The following is a 15,396-nucleotide window of genomic DNA, read 5'->3' on the forward strand; positions in this document are numbered from 1 at the left end:
ATGAGTTTCTTGACCAATGCGCTGAAAAGAGTAAAAAAGGAGCTAGTTTAAAGAAGTCCGTGAAAGGAGGCAGGCAGTGTATGTGTCAAACACCACAGAACTTGCCCAAAGGAGATCAATGTTCATTTCCCATGTGGGTCCTTGTAAGGTATGTAGTCACATTTTCTTTTCTTAAACCTGATGTAGGTAACTTTATGTGAAGTACAGAATATCATTTGTGGGGCTTTAATTTGCTAGATATCATATGAACCACTATGTAGTGATATATTGAAAGTGCCGTTGCTGTTGAGAAAAGATCAAATGCTTTCTACCTATGTTGTATGCAGATGGGATACATCTTATTATTGTAGAGCAAAGACACTGCCATGTGAAAAGAAGGATAGCACTGTCATAGAGTGGCTAGTTTTCTGTAATAATGAAATTTGGTTGTTATTATCAAAGGCATAAACAGCTTGTTGCAGCTTAACCGTTTTGAAAAGATAATGTTTCCTCTGGTATGTTATGTTATTCATAAATTGGAAAGCACAATCTCACCCTAAAACACATGCTCATGGGCAAACCTCAGAGGCATTTTACTGTGATACCGTTGTGAAGAATAGTCCACATGAAAATGTTTTTTACAATAACTTCTGGTTAGAAAACGTCAGTTAACTAAAATGACATGGCTCTGAGCAAACACTGCAACAACTGGTTAGTTTTTGGCTACCTAAAAAAGGCCCACCAATAAAATAGATATCAGCTAGTGTATGCTGTATGTATATATTCCTTTATATTTGTAAATGTTAAAGTTATAGCTTAAAATTATCACATAAATCATCAAGTTTTCTGAAATCCATATCCCCGCAATTGAAATCAATTGCCTGTTGTCTACCCGCAAGTGACTGTTGTTGTTAGCGCAACATCACGGTGATCCGGTTTATAACTTTGTAGCTGTAGTATGTAGTAGCCTACTTGAAAATCACCGCTGCCATCGTTTAAATGCAGCACCTCACACCCACTGATAGAACGTCAAACACACATGCAGTCAAAGAAGAAAGTGCTGAAATGTATATGGAAATCTGAAACACACAGGGTCCCTGACTGTCAATCATATTTACCTGACAGTTTCACTTAGTACCTGCTATAGCACAGTGTAAGCTACAGGTGACATTAGGCAGTATGTCATGCAGGAGCACCAACACACTGAAGACATCTTCATACTAACTTGCCTGTGTGATATGGCTCACTTTTGTTGCACCAGATGGGATGAGACTATTTTCTGACAGCTGAACCAATTTTCTTTCACACTCACCAACTAAACAGGTTTCATTCCTCTTGTCACTGAAGTCAGGGAGATTTTATTTTAAGCAGTGTGATTTTGTTGTTGTTTTTTAGTGGTTTTTAAATTGTACTTATCTGGCCTGTTCTACTGTATGTATAGCTTACTCTGGCAATTGTTTTTATGGTTGCAGATATAGTAGTTATGAGTATTTGTTTGCTGCACAAACTTCATCAAAAAAGCATTTCGTGTAATCTCATGATACACATTCCCCTGATGGCAGTCTTAATATAGACGCTGTTGATTTCAGTGGGTGTGATTGCTGCATTATTGCTTTAGATATAAAAAAAAACTATGCGCCTGTATCAAAATGCATGACAAGATAATGGACTTCTCTGCTATTATACCAGCTGAAAGCCACTGCTTCTTTATTTATAAGCGTGCTTTTACCAGTGCAGTATGGTGGCGCTCCACTCCATGTGCCATCCTCCTGACAGTGGCGAGTGGAGTTGCCAACCAGCACCCCTCCAGGGAGACAGGAGTACTGCAGCACTGAAGCATATGTCCAACTGTGGGTTCCAGATACTACCGCATTAGGGGGTACACCCGGGTCACCACAGGAAATAGCTACAGAGACAGGAGAGAGGGTGTTAGTGTGTGTTTGTCAAGACTGTGTCCAAGTATAGATTCCAGATACTACTGCATTATGTGGTGTAGCTGGGTCATTGCAGGAGACAGCTAGAGGGAAAGGGTGACAGCAAGGGAGGAAGGAGAATTATCACAAGTTTCTGTTGTGGTTTTGTGTGTGTGTGTGTGTGTGTGTGTGTGTGTGTCAAAGTATACACACAGGAAATAGGGAAAGAAAGAGGGGTCTGTGAACGACATCAAAGATAAAAATTCAATTTGTAATTTACTGTCCAAAATATACAGATCGCAGATAAATATTCATTAAGTATGAGGGAAAAAAACAAAACAAAACAAAAAGTTTTTTCCTTGTATTTTCTTCTTATCTTTTTATATCTGAGTCTGAAAAAACTTGTGATCTTTTTAATAATAAATTAATATCAAATCAAATCAACTTGAATATTGCACAGTAGGTTTCCTTGGCTTACCCCATTTCATTTTTTTATTTATTTTTGCATTTCTGCATTTATCTGATAGAGACAGACAGTAAATGTGGGGGAGTCAGGGCTATGAGATTCCCTAGCTGGCATCAAACTGAGGACGTTGGTTATGTGGTATGCACATTAACCATTAGGTGCATGCTTTTTATGCTTTGCTTACACTGTAGGGCAGTATATAGTCGTGCCTGTAAGGCTTATTTTTATTGAGTTTAACTGAAGCAATAACTCATCTCAAATTAAATTCAGTTTTAACACAGAGATTTTCTCTCCCTCTCCTCTGTGTAGAAAACTGGCAGAAATCATTCCACAGTGTCAAAGCAAAGGACATCAGTGAAAAAATCTTCTATTTTTTTTCTTCAATTTGAGAAAAATCGACATTTTACAGAGCACATGTTTCTGGAGGACACAGAAAAAAAAATGCTCTTGATTTTCTATTTCTGCCAAATGACTGGTCCTCCGATATCTCCCCTTACCCCCAAATTGTATTACTCCATCCTCTCCTTGCCCCTCAGTCATCACCCCTCTCCCCCCAATTTTCCGATAAGACCTTGTTTCTCGAATGTAATGCTCGATGCACAGACATCTGTGTCTCACTAGTGTCTGCCCCCTTCTCCCTCTCTGTCTGGTTCCTCATCTCTGCCTCTCTGTTACTGTGTCCTCGTTCTGCGGTCCTGCTCGCCTCTCTGTGCTCCTCTCTCCATCTCTGAACCAGCCTCCTTCTCTCTATTGCTCTCTAGTTTAATCTCTATGTTTCTATCGGCCATGGTAGCTCTCTGACAAAAATGCCTATTGCCCCAAGAGACACATGCTTACCTTTTTTTCTCCCCTCTCTCTCTCTCTCTCTCTCTCTCACACACACACACACACACACACACACACACACACACACACACACACACAGACAGACATCAGACATACACACGCTCAAAGCTTTAAGCCTCTTTCTTTCATACTCTTGCCCTCCTTTTATGATTACTTCCCTCCCATTTTCTCTGTTGAACCCTCTCTTATTCTCTCAGTTTCTCATTCGCTCCTCATCTTCCTCCCAGTGGCTCTTCAAGCCATTTCACTCCTCAAAATGGCTTTTCCTGACAAATATAAAGAAAAAATAAATAGAAAACCACCCGCCTTTGTCTACCTGTGTTCAGCATGACAAACGTTTGGAGACATTGTTTTTTGCAGAATGCCAAAAAGTTGCAACCTGTTCGCAAAAGGACAAACCTTTTCATTACAGGCCTTTGAACATCACTCTGTTGTGTGTTCTGTCTCATCTTTCACTAAAACTCAAATCGACATTGTGTCTCTCATTTTAAATTATTCTTTCATTGCCTGTATTTGTCCATTCATACCTAGGCAGCGAGGGATTGGCCGGTCCCACCGTCCGTCATGCTGGCATGTGAGGAGTGCAGAGCCCAGGAGGTAGAAGCCCCGTTTACAGTGGATTGCCACAGTCACACCATAGCTAAAGACTTCTGGGTAACGAAGGCCAGACTGGCGCACACCATTCTCAACGTGGCCCGGGTCAGAGCAGTTTACCACTGCAGAAGAGAGCAGAAGACACTGTTAGAACCTACATTACTATTATGGGAATGCTTCTTTACGTTGTTTAGATGCAAACAGCTCACATAGATACTGGTGGATTGTACTGAATCAACTACTAATCAGACATTACTGTTAATGCTAAAGTATTGTATAGAAGAGAAGAGAAATGTCAGACACTTCAAAAATTGTCCTTAATTTGGAAAAGCCATTATTTGGATGACCATAACAGCTAAATCTACATCGGCTGTGTCACAGTTATTCACTTCTCCCTTGTTTACTGACAGCTAATAGCTTACTTTCAAGTGAGCAGTAAGTTAAGATTTGGAGAGTCATTAATCATCATTTTGCGTCATCCTGACACGTGCACTGGCAAGACCTTATTTTTTGCATATGTAAGGTTCAACTATTTGCATTATGGTATTGCTGGTGGAAAGTAGTGGATATGTTGTTTATGTTGCTTTTTAATTCTATTGTGGGAATTTTTGAGGAAAGTATATGGTGCATTAATTACTCAGAGGGGCACAAACAGGGGACTTAGATAAAACTATAAACAGTAAATATAGTGCACTGTACGGTAAACATGAGAGAGATTTCAAGCAACACTAAATCAGATGACTCTGAGCTGAAACTTTACAAAGAGCCACGAGAAAACAGGACACAGCTGGGTTCTTTTAGGGTACTAAACCCTGGATCACAGTGTTACAAATTCAGATTATCTTTGTTGCTCTGTTCTGGTCTTCTCTAAACTGCTCTTTTGTTATATTCCCGCTCTGTTTTCTGGAGTTCTTTGTTCTCTCCTCTCTCCTCTCGTCCCTTCTACTCTGCTCTGCTCTCTGGGTGGATGCCAGTCCAATAAGAGTGGAGTTTTATTTTCCACAGGGGAGACTGACATTCACTCAAATTCAAGTCCATGGGGGACATGGATATGTGTGTGTGTGTGTGTGTGTCTGGCACCCTGTGGGAACAAAGAAAGTTTCAGTCTCATAATTGACAGCTGCTGCTGGGAGGGAGAGAGAGGGAGTGAAGGATAAGACAGAAAAAGTGAGGGAGATGGAGAAAGCAAGCAAGCGAGGACGAATCCCCTCAATGGAAAACCCATGTGAACCACTATGCTGAATCGATCTGCTCTCATGGCTGTGCAAAATGCCTGTGTGTGCGTGTTTTAGTATATCATAACTGTTAACACAACCAGAGGTCTGGGGAGGCTTGTAGTCTAACGATCACGCATGGTTAGCAGAGGAGAAGAACGTGTCTCTGGACATGTACCCAGCTGTGTGTGCCCACGTGTGATTTTGTTACTCTATTTAGAGACACAACTCTGATTGTGGCTGAATACAGCTCAATGCTACAGTAAGTGTGTGTTTACACTAAAATCATTCAGTTCTTCATTTTACAGTCAGCTGGCAGCAGATTTGGCCAAAAATGTTCCAGTTGACATACTGTAGCCAGAAGCAAATCGGGCCAAATAAAACTGAATACATGCTGACCATCCATGACTTTAGAGGAAAACCCACTGTGGCCATCATTCCATTTCGTTGGGAGGATATTTCAATTGCCAAGGACGATCTTAGGAAATGGCAAAGTCAGTAAAACTGCTATCTAAATCAAATCATTCGAAAGTGAAAACAAAGGTGAAGGCACTGGAAACGTCCACTGCAGTTGTCAATATAAAAATATTCACTGGTCATTGTGTGACGTATGCACTCTAATATGAGGAGCTGATTCAAGTAAAGCATTTACAGGGAAGTGCATGGGTATACTGTAAGTCTGTAACTGTGTTCATATTCGTGTTTGTGACCTTTGCAGACAGGTAGGGGGCTGCTCCATTGTCCATTGAGTCGGCACTGAGCACGAGCGTTTCCACTGAGAATGTAACCTCTGTTACAAGTGAAGTTGACAACATCATTTAGGTTGAACTCGCTGCCATTGGTCCGCCCGTTGCCTGGGTTGCCAGGGTGACCACAAGTGATAGCTGAGGGAGTACAGAGAAGGAGGATGAGAAATTTGAGGTGTGGAAAAAGTATTATATGCTGCATTGTGTTTTTTCCCACTTGATTTTTTTTTATATTGTCAGTTTTTTGTTGGAACATATAGATGCTGCAGAGATAGTCACTGAAAGGCCCACAATGTTCTTAAAATGTAATTTCTTTCAAGACTCCTGTGTTAAATGGATTTATCTCATAGTAAAGTATTTTTAGCTTTTCATATTAACTGAAAGAGCAATGAATCATCATACAATACAGATGCACTACAATGTTTTTGGTGATCATGAAAGACTTACGGACACAGACGGGTGTTGTTCCAGACCACCGATGGTCTTGCTGACAGATCCTGACTGATGTGCCGATTAGACGATATCCTAACATGCACTGGTACACCACAGTGTCACGGTAACTAGAGCCATCTCCACTAATGTGCCCATTGACTATTGGATCTGGAGAGTCACAGTGACCAGCTAAAGGGAAGACAGAATGATAGGGATTAATGTAGTATAAGGAAAACCATTAATGTTCACTGTACTTGGCTTTAAAATCATAAGTGCTGGTGCTAGCTGCAACTTCAAACACTTAGTCTAGCTCACTGTCCCAACATTTAGACTGCCAAACAATGTATGGGAGTTGTCTCAACACTTAAACTTCTACATGTCGGGGAGAGTGATGTCATAAGTGCATCTACAAATCAATATCCAAAGAGAGCTCAGCTCCGTGACTGCACTCATGTCTATTAAAATCAGCATGTTAACACGATTGTTCTGCGTTCTTTAAGTGGCCCTGAAGTACCGCATCCTTTCATGATTTGTACAAACTTGAGTACCCAAATTGCAGTATTGCATCTTGAGAGGAGAATTATTAAATTGCATTCAATACCATTTTAACTGCTGAGAGACCAATCACGTCTATATCTGTCTATATCTATCTATCAATCATGTCTATATCTGATGCCCAGTCATTTTTATGTATTTGGCATTAAATACAGTTTTTTTTTCCTCAAATTCTTTACAGATAATAGGCTTTCTTAGATTATTATTCATGCTGTGAAAACAAACATCTAGGACACTGATTAGTTTGCAAAACTCATGTAAGAATACTGTTGATGTAATGCAGGTATTTCTACCACTTTTTTAACACCATCTACTCAAAATCATTATCCCCAATATCTGATATTATAAATCCACTAGGAATTCGCCAGATATAAAAGTTTTTTTTATCATGAATACAAAACTGTTTATAGCAGCAATATTTTAGGGTTCTACTGAAGCAAAGTTCGATTTCTTCTTCTTTTTTTCCTAAAATTTGTGCCTCCTAAATACACAAGAAATAAAAATTATGCAAGTTATACAATGTAAATTGTAGCCTTTCCAAACCTTACTGTAAATAGATACATTTTTTCAATGAATTATGAACACATTCCGCAAGAGGATTGTGGCGCTAATAACATAAAAAATGAGCTTCATAATGTACTTAAAGTACCAAAAGTAAAAGTATTCATTATGCAACTTGGCCCCATTCAGAATAACATATAAAATTATATTACTGAATTATTGTACTTATTGATGCATTAATGTGTTTATCACCTGTTTTTGTGTATTTGTTGGAATCAGCTAATCTTCCTGGGGTCCACATTTAAAACATACGTTAAGAATGACTGTCAGCACAAAGTAACATATTGTATTTGCACGATGTATTTGCAAATTTAGATTATTAGTGCAAAATACAAATTAACTAGTAGTTTAAATAAATAATATATAAAAAATTGAATAAAGATAACAGTAAAAAGTATCATATTTACCTTTGAGATGTAGTGAAGTATGTATAAAGAAGCAGAAAATGGAATGGAAGTGGTCCCTCGCTATAACGCGGTTCACCTTTCATGGCCTCGCAGTTTTGCAGATTTTTTTTAGTGCAATTTTGCATACTTTTTTTTTTTTTTTTTTTTTTTACAGCGCATTGTGTTCTGCATCCTGATTGGCTAAGGGACTGTAAACCATTGTCAATCAATCTCCCGTGCCCTGTCTCCTGTACAGTACAGAATGCGTTCAGCTTGCCAAATTTACATAAATCTTCGATTGCTAGGCACGGTCGAAGGAAATGTGAAATACTCGTGAGTCACTATTAATAATTTCTTATGTGTCCAACCTCGTAGGTTGAACTTTAAAATTAAATTCGTTAGTTCTAAAAGCCATCATAAGTATTTATAGGAAAACGTTTATATTTTTATTTCTCAAACAAATATTTGGGCCTGAAAACAGGTTTTGATCTTTGGTTTTATTCTATAATACTGGACTTATTTTTCTAAGAAGGTTTGAACTTTGTGTTTGTGTTGATGTGTTATGATGATAATGCCTGTCCTAGAAAAGTGTATAAAGTGTGTAGTGACGGGTTTTACAGATTTAAAACATCTATAATTAAAAAAATTGTAAATTGTATTATTGTATTATTGTAAAAAATAAAGCTGACTACTTCGCGGATTTCGCCTATTGCGGGTTATTTTTAGAACGTAACTCCCCCGATAAACGAGGGACCACTGTATTCAAGAAATACTTCAAAATTGTAGTTAAGCACAGTTTAAATTGTGATTTAGTGACCTCAAATTTAAACTCTTCTTATAGCTACTTTTAGACTGATTTTGCCCATCCATGTTAACATTGAATAATAATGTGAAGTTTGGCATGCCTTGATTTATACATTCATCACATAAAAAGTGCAACCTGCATGAGGCTTCTTATTCAGGCATGTAACTTGAGAGCTGAATCACTGGGGTAGAGGGTGTATGTAAAACCAGGATTAATCATCTCTGGTCAGTGCTTACTGAAGATCTAAATCAAGCCCTTAATGTATTAAGTAATAAAATGTCTGAGTAGTAGATCATTTGAGTTACTGAGGCATGTGCATAGTTTATCTTACTTTGTACCGGTCTTATTTCCATGGACCTTACCTAGACACCCGTACCAATCCCATGTAATAATGAAGCTTATAATTATAATTTATACGTTCCCACATTTCCGTTAGAAATTAAGTCTTTACAAAAAGACTGACATGAATCCTGCGCACAGCGTGGCCCTTTTAACACAAGTTGTGCAAGGTACAGTGATACCAATGCTTACGACAGCCAAGTAGTATGATTCTCAATACAGTATATGCATTTTTCTTCAGATAACGTTTTGGCCTGACTCTGTCTTGGCCCTGGGTGCTGTATTATATAGGATTCAAAATACAACTAGTCTGACTGAGCACACATGTTGGATTTTATGCAGAAATGCTGATAAATTTTCAAGAATCCCAAGGCTTGTATGAGTCAAACCTTTAACTGACTACAATTCACTCCCAATAAAAATGCCCTTTCTTTTTTGTTTTTAACGATTCTTTCTATTGAATTTACTTTAATTACTGATCAGATTGTTATAAAACAATGTACATAAGGGGTGGGGAAGATAATTAATTTTTAGATGCAATGCCATTTGAATGTGGATAATTCTGGATCGATTCACAAATGTCAATAATTGATTATCCAAATGTTACTCAATAACATGATGTTGACAGAACTATAGAGACAGAATTCAACAGCGAGGACAGTTTAGCACCTGCACAGTCCAAACAGTCTACAGAGCAGACACAGTAGAGTTTACTAGCACTGCTTGAGTAATTCACCCTCAAAAAAGGCAGATGTTGCAAGCATGCTTTAATTTAATGTTTAAATAAAAACATTTGCAAAATGATTTGAACTATATTGTGAATACTTTCTACGTCATCACCTAGAGACTTACGTTAACTGAGTGGAGCAGCTGTAAGCAGTAACGTAAACAAACAAGACCAGCTGACCAACACACTGTAGAGACGGCCAACTTAGACCAGCTCTGTGGTGAACAAAAGAACTTCATGCTCAATCTGGTTGACCTCAAGAACCCTGCGCACGGCCCGCCTAGCATCTTGGCTTTCCCTGGAGCTAAAGGAGAGAGATGCTGCTCTCATAGAGTTAATGAAAACACAGCTGAGCACTCCGCCGCCCCCTTGTTTTGTTGTTATCATACAGGCAGGAGACAATAAGTTACCAAAAAATTAATCAATTCATTCATTAATGCAGTTAACTTTTAAAAAAATAAAAAAAGGTTGCAGACCATTTATACTTCAACAATACGTGAATTGCACACTATTGCTGGTGACACATTACAGAATGCAAACAGTGGACACTATGCTGGTATAAATATCCTACAATGGGTTAGCATGAGCAAGATCAGATGGATACAATCCAATCCAACAGGCAGACCCTGGTTTTAAAGCTAGGGTATGGAAGCATCATGGCTTTTATGAAGTTGAAGCGAAAAGGGAACTAGACAAGCGCTGCACCGTCTGCAAGTAAATTCATCTGTTAATTTATTATGGATGATAACAAAAACAGTGTGCTATGTTTTTAAAGCAGCAACTAATCACACAGTGAGAACAATGAATCACTTATGGAAATAAAATGGTTCGATTCATCGAGAAGCATTGGTAATTGTTTTATAATCTCAATTCTCTTCTCAAATTGTAATAAAATCTAACTGTGAGGTATGTTGAGATTCCCCACCCTAATGTGCATTCTTTCACATTTATTGGACCTTACCTAGACATCTTGTCTCTGAACCACTCCACAGCCCGTTGGCACCGCACTCTCTGACATGTGACCCCACCAGCGTGTAACCATGGTTACACATAAAGATTGCAGTTGCTCCAAATGTGGTCAACGTCCCCAGTTTGGTCCCGAATGGTGGAGAAGGAAGTTCTCCACAGGAGATGACTAAATAATAAAATAAAGATGAAAAGATCATGTTGTTGCAGAAAGACACAGGAAATGTATTTATAACACAACACCATGGGACAACTGGCTCTGTTGTATTTCATGTTTTTAAAAATCTGTGTATTAAGTGGATGACGTTGCCAAGTCTTCATAATGTTACTGTCAGTAAAATGGCACTATAAGTCATCCTGAATTTAAACACTGTAAATTGAGTTTTTCAATAGAATACCTAGCTGAATTAGATTAAGGTCAGAAGATTAAAGATCCTTTTTTTCCTTAATATCCTAAGAGACACTGTTTTCAAGCCACTGGCCAAACTGAAGAATAGACACTTCTGTTATAATACCAAATCCCCTGGAGCTGCTGCAGTGTTAGGTAGGTCAACCCAAATACTGGATCATAAAAAAAATGAAGAAGTAAATTGAAAATGTGGAAAATAAAACCACTGGTTTAATGTAAGATAGCTCTTAATTTTTAATCGTTTGTTAAACTTTTCAAGTGTACCCATTTCACTTTTTTGTTGGCGTGCCATATATTATGCAATGGTTAGAAACTCTGTAGCCTATTGGAAAGTTTTCAAAGTCTCAGTGCTCTCTTACAACTTCCCTTCATGTAAAACACAGCAAAGACGCATTGCCTAGTAACACTATTAGAAAAAACAATCTTTCGCTATTGCTCACATATACCCCACATTTAGGAAACACAGGCTGCATTCTGTTTCAAAAAGTTAGCACCGTCCCATAACAATGTGCAGCAGTAAAGACACCCTTGGTAACTCATTTAAAAAAGAGGTAGTAGTAGGAATGCATAAACACAAGCACTCACACAGAAAGTGACTCCCTCTCAAGCTGTCCCCTTTACTGCTATCAAACCTACTAGACCCGTAGTGGCCAGTATTACACACTGTCATGCTTCCACTTAAACTAACTGAAAAGCTCATGCTTTCTTGGCACACAGAGAAATAACATTCTCTGACGTTTCCTTAACTGCTTGTACCAGGGTGGGTGTGCTGTTTTGATAACTCCTGCATGACAGGCTGTGGCAGCAACTGCAATGCAGTTTTATTCTTCTGATAGTGTTTTTGAGTGCATGTGTTCCCTGCTCATGCAGGTGCGTGTATGTGTGTGAGGTTTCTTTTTTATCCCTTGGTTTATATACCATTTCTCCCACATCCATGCAATTTGTCAGTAACTAACATCACAGCGTTAGAGTACAAAGGAGTGTGTAGCATTTTATATATGTGAATATGTGTTTATCAACTCAGTTTAAAATCTCTCACAATAAAATACTGGGCTCTTAGCCTGTATAGACTCATAAATAAAGTTATGTGTTATCCAGGGTGCTGGGGGAGATGAAGAAGCACACAAAATATAATATCATGGTGAAGTTTTATTATCTTGTTCATAGGGGAGGAGATCAGGCAGTTTGACACTAGCAGTGGAGATTTCTTTTGCACATGATATTCACGATGTGTTCATGTTTGTATTAATACTTACTCTTGCATGCAGCTATGTCATCTGACCCCTCCCAGGTTCCGTTGGCAAGGCAGCGAAGAGTCCGATGCCCCACACCCAAATAGTATCCCGTTGAGCATTCCAGCATCACCATAGAACCAAACTCTCCCAATCTACCAGAGAGCAGGCGGGAGGTCATGTGATCTGACAAGGTGCCCTCAGTGCTGGGGCAGTGGATCGCTGTAAAATAAAATGCAGTCTAATTATCATTAAATTAAGTCAAAGTTTGCAAGCTTCATTTGTGTCCCTATACATGAGTTATTTACTGCCATATGGTTTCAGTCAATATGTTTTCACTCCCAATGCGTGAAATATGGCAGCTTGGTCAGTGGCCTTACATGTCAAACTGCAACGGTCTAGGTACCCTTCAAGCATCAGTGTTGGATGCTCAGTGGCAGTATGTTAGATTCCGCTTGCTACATGCATAGTGTCTTTCAAAAATAAACTTCTGTGTGCATCTGAAATATAGGTTTTGTCTTCAAAACTACTTCAGGTTTGGCAACAAAAGAATTTGGTTAGATTAAAAAAATAATAATATTTATTTATTTATTTTTTTTTTTAAAACATGGTTTGGGTTAAAATAAGTTACAATACGTTTGTTATGTAACTTCAGTTAGTGATTAAGTTATTGAGTATGTCACTTTAGACATATGACTGATTACATTATATACGTGATGTAGTTAAAAGAAGTCAAAGGGTGGTCTCCTGTGTGAAAGTTCTATGTTTGTTTGATGCATCTACCACCCTGACCACCTCTGTATGTTGACTTTCTCGCTTATGATACTACAAACATATATCATTGCAGCAAATGGGTTTACAGTGGAGTCAGTTGAAAACTGGTGCGTCTCATTCAAACACGTAAGGGTGCCTTATGTTTTGAATCAGATGCTGGAGGATGCTGACCAAGCAGCTGTATTGTAAACCCTGGGAATGAAAATGGGCTGTTTCAGTTTACATACAACACTAAATGAACCTCTATAATATGTCATTTAAAATGACAGATGATGAAAACCTACAATTATATCTAGCTGATGCTTCAAGAATTGAAATGCTGACATACATTTTCTGAATAAAATGTGAAATTTCACTCTTGACCACAGGAACATTAGTTTTCAGAAAGCAAGCAAATGGATTTTAAGTAACAGTTTTTTTTTCTTTCAGCTGCATCAACTGCATCTCATAGTCTTCCTCAGCTGTCAAGTCATGGAGACAGCATCACAACCATGACAACTGAGGAAACTCCACTCTGTCAACTGAGGAACAGTGCAAGATGTGGTGAAAAGCTAAGGAAACAGCTAAACCTTGAGTAAAGTTTTCTTTTTGTTAATGCATACTCTTGACTGCCCTTAAATCATAGTTAAAAAAATACTTACGTAGACATCTGGGGGCTGAGGCAGCATTACTCCAGCTGCCGTCCTCCAAACACGTTGCTGCCATTTGAACACCAGGGTCAAGGTGGAAACCATGGTTACAGTGGTAAGTGACCTGACTACCAACGGTGTACTGGTTAGCATGAAAGCTGCCATTGCCCGGCGACTGAGGGATGCCACACGAGACAGCTGCCGAATCACATAGAGAAGTGATGTGGGGAAAACCATCTCGAACTGCAAGTTTGTTATGCTTGTCATCTTTTTATTATTGTCACTTTATATGGTGAGGAATGTGTTAAAATATTACCTTGACAAAAAGGTGGTGGTGTATCCCACTGGAAAAGCCCATTGGGGTGAAGCCTGCAGGTGGCATTACTTGAGCCGATCAGACGGTAACCACGGTTACAATAGAACTGAAGTCTGCTACCTGGACGGAGTTTTGTTCGGTTGACCACCCCACCATTCACTGGAGGGTCATTAATGCTACAGTAGGCAGCTGGAGAGACAGAGAGACAAAGAATATTTAATGAGAAGTATTTCTTTGTGCTCTAACTTCACAGGAAACTTCATTCATTTTCTGTACTGAAAATAAGCAGCTGGAGAGACACTAAAGGTCAGTACCATATATATATATATTGAATTATGAAAAAAGGTGTGTATGAAAACAATATAGCCCTAATCCTCTGATTACCAGACATTTTGGAAAAAATATCAAATATCAGCTATACAATCCTTCTGGCATCATAGCTAGTGTCAGTTTCAGTGAGTTAGGGGACAGATAGCAATTCAAAAGCCAGTGAACATGCTACCAACACAAACAGAATACTCAAAAACTTGTAGTAAACAAAGCACTCATTCTGAAGCCTTTCCAAGTAAGTTCCTGAAAATGAATATAAAAGCAGAACTGCGAGAGCATTGTTAACAATCTAAACATGCGGCACAACATGCCACAATGGACCACTTGGCTCTCCCCTCCCTGTCCAATGTGGTCAGTGCTCCACCTGGTCTTGGCTCTTCTCCCTTTTGGCTTCACACTGGTGAAATGACTCTCCCACTCAAATCAGGACAACAGGGTCGCTTTAATTTTCATTTTCATCTATAAACCTTTCTTTCCAAGAAGCATCTTATGTCTTTCTCTCCCCAGTGAGACATACAGCCTCCCTTTTGCTCACTCTATCTGCTCTAAAATCTATCTGTTCTATCTGCACCACTAATTTTATATCTTATCATAACACTTCTCTCGACTATGATCATTCTGTAGTCGCAGAAATATTCAGTTAGGGGATGAAGGCCCAGTCCCTAAGTTACTTACTACTGAATGTTTATAATTCTAATAAAGGGACATGAACTCATCTTGGATAAGATTTGTATCTGAAGGCTTCCATATCAGAGGAACAGCTGTTGTTTAATCCTGAATTGCACTGACAATTTTATTGAAACTGCAGAGGGTTGAAATTACTTCCCCTGTCTGCAGAAAAGATTGAAATTTCAATTCCTACATTAAGAAAAATCTTTAAAAAATTACCTTTGAAAAAAACATAGGGCACATCATACCTATATTTATCTGTGTTACAATAAGGAAATGCAGAACAGTACTTTATTAATCCCAGTGGTGATATGTTCAAGAGAGAAGAGAAATTACCACCAAACAATAGGTACATCATGGATATATCTATTGGTGTGTGTGAAAGCACATGTTCAGTGCATGCACTTTACTGGAAATGCAGTGAGAGTTAGTTGAGTATTTGTCCGTCAGCTGCAGGATAATGGACAATGTTGAGGCAAAGAATGACAAACACTACATTGCAGTATAG

The 15,396-nt window shown here is 38.7% G+C and overlaps 1 protein-coding gene across 1 annotated transcript in view; it reads right to left on the minus strand.

The window, feature by feature from the left end:
* Positions 1-15,396, minus strand: part of LOC121944114 (CUB and sushi domain-containing protein 1-like) — a 453,543-nt gene that overhangs the window by 34,825 nt on the left and 403,322 nt on the right. The window contains exons 52-59 of the mRNA XM_042487796.1: positions 13,890-14,078; positions 13,586-13,771; positions 12,195-12,392; positions 10,525-10,698; positions 6,206-6,379; positions 5,723-5,896; positions 3,732-3,920; positions 1,709-1,885 (exon numbers count right to left, since the gene is read on the minus strand). Coding sequence (XP_042343730.1) covers positions 1,709-1,885; positions 3,732-3,920; positions 5,723-5,896; positions 6,206-6,379; positions 10,525-10,698; positions 12,195-12,392; positions 13,586-13,771; positions 13,890-14,078 — 1,461 coding nt within the window. The remainder of the gene's footprint in view (positions 1-1,708; positions 1,886-3,731; positions 3,921-5,722; positions 5,897-6,205; positions 6,380-10,524; positions 10,699-12,194; positions 12,393-13,585; positions 13,772-13,889; positions 14,079-15,396) is intronic.

Source organism: Plectropomus leopardus, chromosome 1 (genome assembly GCF_008729295.1).
Source record: "Plectropomus leopardus isolate mb chromosome 1, YSFRI_Pleo_2.0, whole genome shotgun sequence".
NCBI classification, from domain to species: Eukaryota; Metazoa; Chordata; class Actinopteri; order Perciformes; family Serranidae; genus Plectropomus; species Plectropomus leopardus.